The sequence below is a fragment of the Eptesicus fuscus genome, chromosome 6 (assembly GCF_027574615.1).
Source record: "Eptesicus fuscus isolate TK198812 chromosome 6, DD_ASM_mEF_20220401, whole genome shotgun sequence".
Lineage (NCBI taxonomy): Eukaryota > Metazoa > Chordata > Mammalia > Chiroptera > Vespertilionidae > Eptesicus > Eptesicus fuscus.
The window spans coordinates 103123017-103139300 of NC_072478.1; the positions used below are offsets into that span (position 1 = coordinate 103123017).

General features: G+C 46.0%; 1 protein-coding gene across 1 annotated transcript; it reads left to right on the forward strand.

Moving 5' to 3' along the window:
- Positions 1-3087: 3087 nt before the first annotated feature.
- Positions 3088-10116, forward strand: EFCAB9 (EF-hand calcium binding domain 9). Its single transcript, XM_008147694.3, has 4 exons — positions 3088-3268; positions 7734-7882; positions 8483-8659; positions 9884-10116. Exons 1-4 carry the CDS (start codon positions 3112-3114, stop codon positions 10007-10009), a joined length of 609 nt encoding a protein of 202 aa, XP_008145916.2. The 5' UTR covers positions 3088-3111; the 3' UTR covers positions 10010-10116.
- Positions 10117-16284: the final 6168 nt, after the last annotated feature.

Consider the following 16284-nt stretch of genomic DNA (forward strand, 5'->3'; position numbering starts at 1 on the left):
ATGGTAACCACTAGCCAGGTGTGGCTATTAAGCATTCAAAATGGCTCTGGACGGTTTGGTTCAGTGGATAGAGCCAGGGCCAGCAGACAAGAGTCCGGGGTTTGATTCCAGTCAAGGGCACCTACCTCCTACCTCAGTTTCAGGCTCCATTCCTGGCGGGAGACAACCAATCAGCATCCATGTTTCTCTCTGTCTCTCCCCCTCCTCCCACTCTCTGTAAAAATCAATGGAAAAATATCCTCGGGTGAGGATTAACAAAAACTAAAAATTAAAACAATATATAGCACCCAATATGTAGCCAGCCCAAATACGTAGAGATGTGCTGTAAGTATAAAATACACACTGGGTTTCAGAGTTACTATAAAATGGATTGTATGATTTCACTTATCTATGGAATCTTAAAAAAAAGCAAAAACCTGAACTCAGAGAGTAGACTGCTTTCCAGGATTGGGGAAATGGTGATGGTGGTCAAAGGTACAACTTCCAGTTATAAGATGAATAAGTTCTGGGCATCTGACGTACAGCATGGTGACTACACTTAACAATACTGTATTGTACACACGAAAGATGCTAAAAGAATAGATCTGGAAAGTTCTCACCAGTTCATAACCTTACTGTGGCAAGCATTTCACAATATGAACCTATGTCCAATGATCCCATTGTACACCTTACACTTGCACAATGTTATATGTCAATCATATCCCAATAAAGCTGGGGAAAAAGGATTGTAAAAGAATTTTAAAATATATTGATTACAAACTGAAATATTCTGGATACGTTGGATTAAATAAAATTATCAAAACTAGTTTCATTTTTTAAATGTATACACCAGAAAATTGAAAACTACATACGTGATGTATTTGTAGCTTGTGTTACATATTTATTGGATAGAGCTAAGTTAGATTTTCAAAGTATTGGTGTAGAGTTGTATATAGTATTCTTATATATTTTTTAATCTCTTATCAATAGCTTCCTTTCTCCTTACTTTTCTGTTGTTTGTTTGTTTGTTTGTTTTTGTTAATCCTCACCTGAGGGTATTTTTCCATTGATTTTTAGGGAGAGTAGAAGAGAGAGGGAAAGACACAGAGAAATATCTATGTGAGAGAAACACATCAATTGGTTGCCTCCTGCATGAGCCCCGACCAAGGGCCTGGGCCAGGGCGGAGCCTGCAACCGAGGTACATGTTCTTGACTGGAATCGAACCCGGGACCAAAGCAGGCTGATGCTCTATCCATTGAGCAAAACCGGCTAGGGTTTCATTCTTACTTTTTTAAAATCTTTTTCCTCCTTGTCATACTTGCCAAAAAAATTGTCTGTTCTTATTGATCTTTTCCTAAAACCAGCTTTTTAACCACTAGTTTATAGAAAATAGGGAGACAGGACGACATGTTAACACATTGGCGATAAAACCTGCAAAAATCAGAGTGCTTTCCTCCACATGACCATCTGGATTCTCCAACAAATAAATTGCAGAAAGAGTAAGAAAGATAGAAAGGGGAGCTTCACGATACTTATGAAGCGGTCTAAATGTATCGTGTAGACCTGTTTGGAGTCCTGACTTGAATAATTCATCTGTTAAAAATTTAAAAGCGGGGGGTGGGGGGGGCAATCGGGGAAAAAGGAGACATGTAATACTTTAAACAATAAAAAAAAATCTTTTAAAGGTATATTAATACCTAGTCTCTGTTCTGCACCTGAATCTAATATTATATGTCAATCATATTTCAGAAAACAAATGTTAACAAACAGGGACATTTGCATGCTGACTGGATATTTGATAACATTAAGAAATGGTCATTGTAGGGGGGGTTTGGGATGGGAATGGGGGGGTTGATGACAAATATGTGATACCTTAATCAATAAAGTAATTAAAAAAATAAAAAATAAAATAAAAACAAATTACAAATTTTAAAAAAAAAATGGTCATTGTTTCTTTTTAGGTATAAAAGTATGTGGTTATACTTTTTCAAAAGTCACTCTTTCTGAAATAATCACATTTTTACAGATGAGAAGTCATAGCTGAGATTTGCTTCCAAATAACACGGGATGGTGGTAGTGGGTGGGTGGAGTGGAGATGGAACAGGATTGGCCCTGCGTTGATGGTTGTTGAAGCCGGGTGGTTATATAGGTTTATCACACTAACCCACTTCGGGACAGGCTGGGCATGTTTTGTTATAAAGAACATGGAGAAGAAAGATCCCGATTATACTAATCAAGTTTACTGCTTTGTCTTCTGGTTCACTTATGTGTGTTTTGGTCTGTAAACATCTCCTGCTCTCTTTGGTTTTATTTTACTTACTTTCCTAGGTTCTTTTAGAATTATGTGCATTTTTCACTCCTTGTTTTCTAATGAACACATTTAGGCTATAAATATTCCTCTGAGAATCACCCTGGCCGTGTAACATGTTTTCATGTGTGTGCAGTCTCTCGTTCGTCTCCAGTGTGCGGTTTCCGTTTAGAACTGGTCATGTTTTAGTGAAGGAGGGATAATCAGGTTAACAGGAGGCGAGGGCAAGGCTGGAAAACTGGGAGGAAGCCATCATAATTTATCTTTCTTTTTAAAATATATTTTTATTGATTTCAGAGAGGAAGGGAGAGGGAGAGAGAGATAGAAACATCAATAATGAGAGAGCATCATTAATCAGCTGCCTCCTGCAGGCTCCCTACTGGGGATCGAGCCAGCAACCAGGGCATGTGCCCTTGACCGGAATCGAACCTGGGATCCTTCAGTCCGCAGGCCGATGCTGGATACTTGAGCCAAACCAGCTAGGGCCATAATTATTTTCTTCCAATTACAGTCGACATTAAATATTCTATATATTTTTATTGATTTCAGAGAGGAAGGAGAGGGAGCGAATCATCGATTGGCTGCCTCCTGCACGCCCCTCACTGGGGATCAAGTCCACAACCCAGGCATGTGCCCAGGCTGGGAATCGAACCGTGACCTCCTGGTTCCTAGGTTGACGCTCAGCCACTGAGCCAGGCCGGCCGGGCTGGTTAGACTATTTCTGATAGTTTTGTCCAGGAAGAACTCTCCTACCAGAGCTTCTCGGGGCCCAACATTCTAGTTCCGAGGCTGCGTTCTCGGCTCCCGTGCCGGTTGCCGAGCCATGGGCATGAGGAGCTCCACCATGAAACTGAAGACGGGGTCGTTTCTGTGGTGCCTGTACCTGGACAAGCTCTACTGCCTGCTGTCCGTGAGGAACGTCAAGGCCCTGGTGGAGTACTTCCGCCTCCTCGACGCGCACCGCAACCACACCCTGAACGGTCAGTGTGTCAGACCCGGCTCCTGGGGTCGTGACCTGGTGTCTAGTCACCAACTTACCCTGAAGCCTGGTGGCAGCTCAGTGAGGAGGACAAAACTGCAGGCTCTGGGTTCAAATCCTGGCTCCGCCCCTGACTCCTTGGAGATCTGGAGAGCGTCGTCACCCTCTTTATTATTTATTTGTTCTTCCATTTCAGAGAGGAAGGGAGAGGGAGAAGAGAGAGAAACATCAATGATGAGAGAGGATCATCCATCAGCTGCCTCCTGCACATCCCCTACCGGGGATCGAGCCCGCAATCCAGGCCTGTGCCCTGACCGGGGATGGAACCAGGTCAACGCTCAACCACTGAGCCACAGCGGCTGGGCTCAACACCCGGTTTAAGTCTCACTTTCCTCGTCTGTAAATGAGGATTCTAATAATGGAGTCCATGTCGTGGTTGGGGGAGAGGATAATTAAACAGGCGGTGTATGGAAAATGCACAGCACCTGGTGAGGACTGGGGTCACTGTCATTGTAACTATTCCTGGGGGTCAAGCCCCCTCAGCAAGACTTCTCGTCTGTCAAATGGGATGTTTGTGTCAAATAAATGATATACAAGGTCCCTTCTAATTCTTGGTAATTGTGAGTGACCAACAAGTACTGACGATCCTCACCTTGCCTTTGAGTGCGCAAACTAATAGGAGATTAGTTACAAGACTTGAGGGGTTTTTAGAGGACTGAGTATCAATGAGGTTTCCTATTCATTCACTGTGACCTGAGAGAGATTAAGGTCATTTGTGAATAAGGGTTTCTTCCATAAAGCTTTTTAAGAGTTCATTCAATCTTTAAAGTATAATAAAAGGACACCTTCATTTTCTCATCATTTCCTGCCTCCGTGTCTCTCGTTACGCATAGGTTTTCACAGGGTATGTCACCAACTCTTCCCAAGAACCCAGTCCGTGATGACGCAGCTGCAGGGCACCAAGCTGTAAACAGAAAGCCCGGCACTGAAACCCGTGGGGTTCTGACTCCAAAGCCCACTCTTAGTCTCACGGGAATGTCTGCTGAGTCTGGTCTCCCTGGCAACTCCCTCCCTCCCTGATGATGCAATACCCGAGAGGGGCAGGCTGTGTCTTCTGGTCACCAGGGGATTGGGTAGTGACCCGAAAGCTTGCAACACAGCCCTGATACTGCCTTCCAGGGGAGGTGTGACTTAAGGCCCTGGAGACTTGAGTGGGCCAGAGCCAGCTGCTGTAAAAACAGCATTTGTTGCCCAGTCAGTGTGGCTCAGCGGTTGAGCATCAACCCATGAACCAAGAGATCCCCAATTCAATTCCCAGTCAGGGTACATGCCAGGTTGTGGGCTCAATCCCTGGTAGGGGGTGTGCAATAGGCAGCTGATCAATGATTCTCTCTCATCAATGATGTTTCTATCTCTCTCTCTCTCCCTTTTTCTTTGAAATCAATAAAAAAATATATTTTTTAAAAAGAAAGAAAAATAGTATTTGTTAAGTAGCTACTAAGTCCCATACCAAAACATCTCTCAAGGAGCAACTGCACAAACATCACTGGAGATATATACAGTATATATACTAGGGGCCCAGTGCATGAATTCGTGCACCTTGAAAGGAACTGTGGGCTGCGCCCCTGCCCGGCCCCTCCCACCGTGGCCCCTAGTCCCCTGTCTGCTGGTTGCCCTGTTCCCGCCGCTGCCACTCACACCCGCTGACGGTGCAGAGAGATTGGGGCCAGCGCCATCAGCAGGTGCGAGTGTCAGCTGCTGCCCTGATTGCCCCTCAGGAGCAGGGGGAAGTGGAGAAGCCCTCAGGGGCTGGCAGCCGCCGCTCACCTGCTGATGGCACTGAGTGATTGGGCCCGGCAGCAGGTGCCGGCAGCAGGTGCGAGCACTGGGCGGGACCAAGGCGCATGGGAGCAAAGAATTTTCAGTAACCACCAGAGGCTCGCCCCGATGACAATGACTGGCACCCGGCCTTGGCCTGGCGCCCCCACTCACCTGCTCCACCATCCCACCATGGCCGACGCCTGCCATGTTCCACGCGTGCCCCCCTGGTGGTCAGCACACATCATAGCAACCGGTTGTTCGGTTGTTCCACCATTCGTTCTATTTGCATATTAGCCTTTTCTTATATAGGATCATGTATATATAGTGTGCTGTTCCCACATGCTCATACCTGGAGGGGCCTAGGAAGGATCATCAAGAGACCATCAGAAGCCCCCGAACCAGGACGTGTGACTGGTTCACTGAGCCCGTAGCGAGCTTGCACTGGGACTCCAAAGTGGAGGTGCTCTGGGTGTAGTGAAGCCCTGTCTTCTGCAGGAGAACGCCTCTGTAGCCAGTGGCCCCGGGGAAACCGCACGTAGACAGCGGCCCGTGACTCCCTCCGTGACCCTGGGCGGTGTGTGTCCGCGATCGGCAGAGCCGCCCGGCACTGGATAAACGTATCCCCAGGCTTGTTCCTTTCATCTTCGATGCCGAGACGGATGATTAGGGAGTGGGATTTCAGCACAAACCTTCCCTGTTCTTTAAATTACAGGATTGTTGTCTCTGATTGTAGGACCGAATATCCTTAACTAATGTACAAAGGCGACGGCTCCACCCTGGAACCGGCCAGGCTGTGGCGTCAGGCCCCGTTCGGATCCCAGCGCGGCCCCTACGGGTGGTCAGCAGCCGCGGCATCACCTGGAGCCGGTCAGAAAGGCACGCTGGGTCCCGCATCAGAGTCTGTGCTTCACAAGACCCTCTGGCGAAGGGTGTTACCACCGTCGGAGCAGCGCTGAAATAGCTCCTCTCCGAGGCTCCTGTGGAAGCCCGTGATGCCACTCTCCCCACAGGGCTGTGCCTTCCAGGAGAGGCGGCCTTTCAATGCTGAGCCCTAAGGGCTTCGCCAGCAGCTGCGCCTTCCCCTCGTGGCCAAATGCACTCGCTTTCCTAGGAGCACAAGGCATGTCGATGCTTTTGTAGAAGAGTGTGGGGTGCGGCTACAGCGTTTGGACAGGTTCAAGCCTCGGACTAATGAGAGGGCACAGTCGTCTCGTGGCAAAGCCACGTGCAAGTCCCAGCTTGGAGGACAGAGCCCTCCCAGCACAATGATAGCCAACAGCTGTAGTTGTCAGCTTGAACCTATGTTCTGATCACGTGGCCCCACGTGCCTGAGTGATGTGGGCTTGATAGAGTTCAGGTGCATGTAGTTGAGTGGGATCGAAACCCACGAGAACGTTGTAAACATCTTGACCACGCCCTTCCTTTGCCTCGTGGCATCGGCTGTAAAATAAAGACACGGCTTGTGGTCCGTGGTGCTGTCTCTCCATCCGGGAGTAGCGTCCCACCGAGACCCAGCTTCATCCTCTTGTCTGTCTGTCATCAATCCTTCACCGCCCCCTCTCAGGCTCACCCTTGGCCGTGCTGGCGCGGCACAGAAGAGGAATGATTTTTTAATTCCTCCTGTTTTTATTGTCTCCTCAAGTGAAAGGCCCAGGTGAAATGCCAGCTTCTCCAAGGACGTGTCCGAGGTCCCCAGTGAGAATCAGCTCTTCCTTCCACGTACGGGGAGCGTGTGCCTTTGACTGGTTACCTCCACACGCCTGTCCGCACGTGGAGTGCGTGAGCTGGGTCAGGAACCAAGTCCTCTCCGCCCTCGCTCTCCAGTCTCTGGATGCATCCTTTTCTACACGGCTCAGGGCAATTCAGGTTTAAGAAATCGTGGGAGGTGCGGTGGCAAAGCCAGAAACAAAACAGTATCATTGCTAGCCCTGCCGGCGTGGCTCAGTGGTTGAGCGTTGACCTCTGAACCAGGAGGTCACAGTTCAATTCCTGGTCAGGGCACATGCCCAGGTTGCGGGTTCCATCCCCAGTGTGGGGCGTGCAGGAGGCAGCTGGTGAATGATTCTCTCACATCATTGATGTTTCTCTCTCTCCCTCTCTGAAATCAATAAAACGTTAAAAAAAGAACAAGAAAAAAAAGATCTTGAGCCCTAGCTGGTTTGGCTCAGTGGATAGAGCGTCGTCCAACTGCAGACTGAAGGGTCCTGGGTTCGATTCTGGTCAAGGGCACTTGCCTGGGTTGCGGGCTCGATCCCAATTGGGGGGCGTGCAGGAGACAGCCGATCAGTGATTTTCTCTCATCATTGATGTTTCCATCTCTCTCTCCCTCTCCCTTCCCCTCTGAAATCAATATATATATATATATATATATATACACATATATATACATATATATACATATATACATATGTATATACATATATACGAAATATATATACATATATATATACATATATATACATATATATACATACATATACATATATATATGTTTAAAAAAAAACATTTTGAAAAAAAGAAAATCGTTGCTTTTCCCAGGTCACAGGCTTCCAACACCAGTACCACCCAGGCGGCTCCCAGTGCGTTAGCCTTTGGAGCTGTTTCTGAATAATCCATCTCCTCGTCTCCCCCACCTCCCCCAACAGATGTGCTGTTCTACCACTTCCTTCATCACGTGACCAACTGGAAGAGGAAACAGATCATGAGTGTGTTCAACATGCTGGACTGGGAGGCGGTGGGCGAGATCGGTTTTGACCAGTTCTACATGCTGGTGTGCATACTGCTGGCACACGAGGCGAGTACCGGGCCGGGCCCTGGGGCAGCTCCCACCATCTTGCTAAATGTGGCCCTGAATTAAGAGTACACCCAACTTTTTCTTCCCTTTCACGCAAAACGGGAAGGAAAGAAATGTGGGGAAGAACTACTTCTGGCTCCCAAGTGGCCCATCCATAACCTAGGCGCTCCCAGCAGCTACCCAGCCTCTCCCCTGCCGCCTCCCCTTCCTCAGAGGATCTCCTGGAGGGATGGGGGATGGAGAGGGTTCCCACCTGACCGGCACACGCTTCTGGTGTGTGTATACCTCCCACTCCATGCGGAAAGGGACCTGTGCCTCCATTATTTTCGGTCAAGGTGAGGAAATGCGTTCTAGTGGCCAGGGGTCTGTCTAGCCGGAACGATCAGGACAGGCGGCTCGGTTCCCCTGACGACAGATGCCGAAGCTGGACCTGTAGCACTGACCACAGCACCTTTCCGCCCTGAGCGTCTGTGGTTTCGCCTTTTGCCTGTAGCTCTCTGCGGAATGGACGAGGGAGCAGAGGAGGAGCCTTGACGTGGCAGGTGTAGGAAGCGGCACCAACAATGCTCTTACTTAGCGGACCCATTTCTCTCCACACAGAACCACTTGGAAGAGCAGTTTATCTTCCGCCATTCCCGGCCGGTGTTTGAGCTGCTGGACCTGGATGGGGAGCTGAGAATTGGGGCGGAGAGCTTCCAAAAGTACGACTTTCTCTTCAACATTAAAAAACACGAACTCCGAGAGTTCTACCGCGACTTTGACATCACCGGTGACTGTGTAAGTGCAGATCCCTGAGGGGTGGCCTGGCGCCTCCCTGTCCTGAGGCGGAGGACAATGTCCTTCTACCTAGTAGACAGGTGAGGAGGAGGTGAGAAAACCTGCTCCAGACCTAGCCGGTTTGGCTCAGTCGATAGAACATTGGCCTGAGGTCCGAAAGGTCCCGGGTTTGATTCCAGTCAAGGGCACATACCTAGGTTGCAGGCTCCTCCCTGGCCAGGGTCCTGGTCAGGGTGCATGCAGGAGGCAACCAATCAATGTATTTCTCTCACATTGGTGTTTCTGTCTTTCCCTCTCTCTGAAAATCAATGGAAAAAATATCCTCAGGTGAAGATGAAAATAAATAAATAAATAAATAAATAAATAAATAAATAAATAAATAAATAAAACCTGCTCCAGCATGCCACGGCACTGGGATCAGAAAAACTGGAGATTCATAGGCCCATGGGAGAGAGAGGACTGAATAAGTGCTACATACGAGAATATGGATATAAAATTACAGAAGCTTAGAGAAGGATATATATTAACTAGAGGCCCGGTGCATGAAATTAGTGCACGGGTAGGGTCCCTAGGCCTGGCCAGCAATCAGGGCTGATCTGTGGGGCAACCGGCGGAGTGATCAGGTCCCCCCCTGCTGGCATCTGCCTTGGCCAGCATGGGGCCTGTGGGCTGGGGGCAGCTCCTGCATTGAGCATCTGCCCCCTGGTGGTCAGTGCATGTCATAGCAACCGGTCGTTCCGCCGTTCGGTCTATTTGCATATTAGGCTTTTATTATATAGCATATGGCAGGAGTTGGTGTTGGGGAAGGGCATAGAGAGCTGAGTAAGTAGAAAGAAGAAATTCTGTGATGGGAACACAGGAGCAAAATCCTAAGAGACCACTGTGGTGAAGACCGTGGATTCTGCCTATTTAGCGAGGAAGTCCATGTTGGGGAAGCAAGGGGGAGGGGAGGCTGAGAAAGGTGGATCACATCTGAACCTCAGATGCCAGCCTGAAGCATCTGGACTTGAAGTAAAAGAAAGTGACTCTCGGTTCCTTTAGAGTCTACAATAGACGCTCTGTCCCTGGCTCCTAGACTACAATCTGACGATAATTTTGTCCTAATTACGAGCCTCTTTAAGTTTCCAAGTTTTTAAATGACAAATGCTTATAATCCTGCTGTCATCTGAAACAAAGTATCAAGTCCTTCCTGAAATAATTTTTCTTTTTATCCCCCAACAAAAGCACCTGAATTACAAGGAATTTAAGCTGTTTACTATCTCCACCATGGACAAGTACCAGGAGAGGCAGAAAGCAGAGAATGAGAACGAGGAACGGAAGGCTCTGCTCATAGAAGAACATGCCACATAAAGTTAATGGGAAGGCAAGAGAGAAACTTCTTGAAAGAAATTAATCTGAAAATACAATATAAGTAATTATGACTGTTAGCATGTTTCAAAATAAATGTGAACACCAAAGTGGTATCTCCACATGCACTTTGTTATATGAAGGGTCCAAATGAGTGTTCCTCAAACAGAAAGTTCATAACTTTGATAACCTATGGACCTCACATACGCTACAAGAATGTCATGTGAAGCATCCACTCTCTTTGTCCATCCACATGTCTCAATTCTGCTGCTGCTTTTCAGATCAACCCTGTTCATTAGGTCCCTGTGTATCCAAATAATTACCAACACTTCCTGGGGCTAAGCAGTTGAAAGAAGGCCGTGCTTCCCCAGTAGTAGGCCCTAGTGGTCCAACACTTCCAGACCCTGTCTAGTCTCCCAATCCTTAGGCTAAAACTACCTGGATGCAACACTCCAAAATGGCAAATGGTGAAGTGCCTCCAACACAAGGGAAATGACTTTTAAGGATCCTGGGGCTGTGTTCTTCCTAGAATCTGAATTACTCTCCGAGTCAGGTGCTTAAGCAAATGGATCACATCTGCTCGGGGAGCCCGGCTGGTGTGGCTCAGTAGTTGGACGTCGACTGAACCAGTTCACAACTCCATTCCCAGTTGGGGCACATGCTGGGTTGCAGGCTTATGGTTGATGTTTCTCTTTTATTTTTTAAATACTAGAGGCCTGGTGCACGAAATTCTTGCACTCGGGAGAGGGGGGTCCCTCAGCCCAGCCTGCACCCTCTCACAGTCCGGGAGCCCTTGGGGGATGTCTAAATGACGGCTTAGGCCCGCTCCCTGTGGGGAGCGTGCCTAAACTGGCAGTCAGACATCCTTAGTGCTGCTGCGGAGGCAGGAGAGGCTCCCACCCCATCGCTGCGCTCACCAGCTGTGAGCCTGGCTTCTGGCTGAGCAGCGCTCCCCCTGTGTGAGTGCACTGACCACCAGGGGACAACTCCTGTGTTGAGCATCTGCCCCCTGGTGGTCAGTGTGCATCACAGTGACTGGTCGTTCCAGCGTCTGGCCCAAACTGGCTCTCTGACATCCCCCGAGGGGGTCCTAGATTGGGAGAGAGTGCAGGCTAGGCGGAGGGACCCCATCGGTGCACGATCGGGGCCAGGGAGGGACGTGGGAGGTTGGCCAGCCAGGGAGGGACCGAGGGAAGGCTCCGGGGTGTGTCCGGCCAGTCTCATTCAGTCCCGATGGGCCAGACCGCAGCAGCAAGCTAACCTACTGGTCAGAGCGTCTGCCCTCTAGGTGAGCAGTTGAGTGTCCTTAGCATATCATTAGCATATTACGCTTTGACTGGTTGAACGGCTGACTGGATGACCAGACACTTAGCATATTAGGCTTTTATTACATAGGGTATTTTTATTAATTTCAGAGAGGAAGGGACAGAGAGAGATAGAAACATCAATGATGAGAATCATCGATCAGCTGCCTCCTGCACACCCCACACTGGGGATTGAGCCAGCAACACTCAACCACGGAGTATCAACCTATGAAAAAAAATTAAAAAAAATTTTTTAATGTATTTGTAGATATACTTAAAATAAGTTTCATTATTTTCACATTGAGTCAACTCACTGGGGGATAGAGCTTATCAGACCAAGTACCTTTAACACGCTTTGGGGGGTAGTAACACTGTATTATGACTATGTTATAGTTACATTAGAATTCCTTGGTCGACAAAGCAAGTTTGCTCAGGGGCCTGAGCCGTGGGTGGCAAGGGGCAGCAGTTGCAGGGGCAGGTGAATGGCAGGCTTGACTGAGGAGATGACTACAGTTTCAGCCCAGGACCAGCCCCCAAAAGGAAAGCATTTCAGAGGTAGCTAATTAAGCCAAGTGAAATCACTTCTCTTCTATTAGTCCTCAGTTGGTTGGCCCATGCCAAAAACAAAGACTAGAAAAGGCCAAATCAACTATGCTGACACCTGCTGAGACGGGCAGTCACCACTGTGAGCAGCTCGGACGGAGCCAGGGGACAGAAATCACGGGAGACGGGCTACAGCCACGCTCTTCCTTCTCTTTTCCCATAAAAATACCAAATCATAGCATTTGAGAGTTGGAGGTGGACACAGGTATTATTTACTAATTTGTCCTATTACTAATTTTACTTATTTACTAATTAACAAGAAAAGACACTGAAATAGTAGTCTTAATAATTGGCATAAAGAGTGATTTTTTTTAAACATCAATGGGAAAAAGAGATGAACATTATTCAATAAGTAGTGTCAGGAAAAGCAGGGTAGGCAGCTGGAAAAAAAGTAAACCTGGGTTGCTACTTCCTTCCTTGCACCAGAATAAAACCATAAAATAAATACATGGGAATAAAACTGTTACAATCTCAGAGTAGGTAAGACCTTTGGATGAAAACACAGAAGTAGGAAAACCCAGAAGTCATAAAACGTAAGACTAATAGATCTGACCATGAAAAACTTAATATTTGCACATGATAAATTACATAAAAATAAAAAACAATGTGATAGAAAATGACTAATTTCATTAATATAAAAAGTTTTTGCAAATCAGGAGAATAAAGACCAAAATGCACTAGGAAATGGGCAAACAAAAAGAGAAATTCACAGGAAAAAATAACAATGGCCTTAAAATTTACAGTAAAATGCTAACTTTTACCCAAGGAAAAAACACAAATTAAAAACTAGAGGACATAGGTTTTCACTTAGATTGTCAAAGACCAAAAGATCAGTCAGGGGAATAAGAGCAGTCATACTGCTATAGTATTAAATTGGTCAAATCTATTTGGGGGGCAAGTCAGCATCTACTCCCTGTATGTATATACTCGTTGATCTAGTAATTCAACCTCTTCAGGAGTAAGATGTACAGTCACAAACATGTAGTGTAGAAAAGGACTTTCATGGCAGACAGTTCAGTGACAAACGACTGGAAACAGCCACAATCACCAGAACCAAGTGTCTGAAATCACCATGGTACCCCACAATGGAACCCTATTGCAGCTGTAAGAGGAACGGAGCAAATATAACTCTACTTATATGGACAACCTACTAGTCACCATTAAAAAAAAAAAAAAAATCAAAGGTGTAGTCAGACATGTATTTATGGAAGAAAACAGGGTAAGGTGGATGAATATACTCATACATATCACACCACCAGCAGCAGCAACTGGGAACTTTCAGACCTACTGACTTGAGTGTCTGGGGGACGAGTCGAGCAATCTGTTTTAATAGCCTTCCAGGTAATTCTAATGCATGCTCAAGTTTCAGAACCATAGTGCTAGAGGATCTTTAAAGATACCCAGAAAGCCGAAACTGGATAGAGCGTCGGCCTTCGGACTGAAAGGTCCCAGGTTCGATTCCAGTCAAGGGCATGTACCTTGGTTGCGGGCACATCCTCAGTTGAGGGTGTGCAGGAGGCGGCTGATCGATGTTTCTCTCTCATCGATGTTTCCAATTCTCTATCCCTCTCTCTTCCTCTCTGTAAAAAAATCAATAAAATATATTAAAAAAATAAAGATACCCAGAAAACTGGTAACAGGTGTTACCTCTGGGAGAATAAATAGGAGAGGAGGAGAAGTGAGAGACTCCTCACTTTGGTGTTTGGATTTTCCCCCATGCCTATGTATCACCTATCTAATAAAAGAGTAATATGCAAATTGACAATCACTCCAACACACAAGATGGCTGCCCCCATGTGGGACACATGATGGCCAGCAAGGGAGGGCAGTTGGGAGGGGTCAGGCCTGCAAGGGAGGGCAGGTAGGCATCAATCAGGCTGGCAGGGGAGTGGTTAGGGGGTCATCAGGCTGGCAGGCAGAAGAGGTTAGGGGCAATCAGGAAGGCAGGCAGGCAAGCAGTTGGGAGCCAGCAGTCCTGGATTGGGTGAGGGATGTCCCAGATTGGAGAGGGTGCAGGCTGGGCTGAGGGACACACTCCCATGCACAAATTTCGTGCACCGGGCCTCTAGTATATATATATATATATATATATATATATATATATATATATATATATATATATATATATATAAAAGGCTGACTGACCGTATGCATGTCTGACTGCCCAGCACTGGCAATTTAAAAATAAACGTCGACTTGCACATGCGAGATACATAGAAAGCTCTTGTTGGCACCAATTGCTAGTGTGTGTTTTGATCTGTGATTGTCCATAGTGAATTTGGTTGTTTTTGATGACGTTCTGAAGCTGAAAGAAATCTGTGTCATCACTGACAGACCAACTATTGGCACAATGTACCCCTGAAGCCAAAAGAAGCCGGTGTCAACAGAATGTATTAAGAGTGTTTTTACTCTTAATGTGGTATACAGGGAGATAAATCAATTTATATATTATCTTCATATACATTTTACTAATTTTCTTTCATCTCTGACACTTCCATTATAGAGAAAGGGCAAATAGCGATATTAAAATATTTCTTCTAATTAATTACCTTTCAATGTGCACAGATCTACATTGACTTTGTGCCACTAGCTTTACATAAAAATTTGTCAAAACCTGCCAATTTGTTCCAAAATGGGTAAGAAATGAGCGCAGTGCTTCTGAAAAACTGAATTAGAAGTTTTGATTTACAGCACGATTCTTAAAACAACAACCTATTTTAGACCAAGATTTCAATGCTGAAGATAAAGCATACCTATAAATGATCACATATGGTTTGGCACAGCAGATTCTAAGTCTGATGATAATGAAGTTATTTATTGAGTTGAAGTTTTAAAAAAGAGAAAAAGCTTTTTAGAGGTTTTATTAGAATGAGGCAAATTACCCTTATTGTAGAGAGTAACAATAATAAAAAAAAAACCCACACAGAAAAAAGGCAAAGACAAAGAGAAAATTTGAACTTTTTTTTTTTTTAAAAAAGCACAAAATCCTACATACTAAAATTGTACACATCAAGTATTGGTCCAATCTTATATTGATCTATTTACAATTAAACAGCACCATAGTTTTCTCACCTAGGTTAGTTAAACATGCCCAGTATTTGTTATTCAAAGTATATGTTCCTTTAAAATAAACTTTTGAGAGCTTAAATCTTCAACAAACAAAAAAGACCTTCCACCAACCATAGACTATTAATATCACCAAATTTACTTAAGAAAAATAGGTTTGAACACTTTTTCCCAATTGACAAACTTTGAGAGATGTTGCTAATTCAATGTGTTACACAAATGAATGAAAACTATTTGATGATGGGGCACTGCACTGAAAGACCTTCACATACCTCCAACTCCATATATAAAGACTCCTTTGGAATTAATGCTGCTGTATCCTGTTGGATTTATATTCAATTATCAACAAACTCAAATTAAATGTAGCCACAATCATTCAAATAATTTCATTAAAAAGGGAAGTAAAGCTCTCAGAAATAGGTGTTACAATGATAAATATTATACTAGAGGCCTGGTGCACGAATTCATGCACCAGTGGGGTTCCTCAGCCTGGCCTGCAGGATCGGCCTGAAACCAGCTCTCCAACATCCCCTGAGGGGTCCCGGATTGCGAGGGTGCAGGCCAGGTCGAGGGCTGGGGAGGGACGCAGGAGAGCTTCAGGGCGTGTCCAGCCCGTCTTGCTCAGTCCCAATAGGCTGGACCCAGCAGCAAGCTAACCTACCAGTTGAAGCCTCTGCCCCCTGGTGGTCAGTGCACGTCATAGTGACTGGTCGACTGTCTGCCCCCTGGTGGTCAGTGCATGTCATAGCGATTGGTTGAGCGGCCTTAGCATATCGTTAGCATATTACGCTTTGATTGGTTGAATGGCTGACCGGTCAACTGGATGCTTAGCATATTAGGCTTTTATTATATAGAATCTAGCAGGCTATAGGAAGTTTAATGCCATTTTGAACAGTACCTTTAGACTAATTAGCAGTTTCATTTTGCCACTGAAATGAATGGTGCTTCACATCCAAATAGGTGTGGAGGTTTGATTATTTCCCCGCTGCAAACAGCGTAAGTGCCTTCTTCCTCTAATTTTCCATCTCATGGATTCTCAGGGGTTCAGTGATCATGTGGTAGCCCCTTCTCTCACTAATGGAACCAACCTTGAAAAGGCTCCAAGTTAAATATAATCCTTGGCAGCTTTATTCAGTCACAGTACAAAAGAATCAGGTTATCTCACTGGATTTTTCAGTCCTCTATAATAGAGTCTGCGGATGGTTCTCAATTTGCCTCTTTGCTAGGCAAGAGGAGAGAGGAAAACGCTCATCCAGCATAACTAAGGTAAGAGTGAACATGAAAGCACTAAAATATAGAGCAATG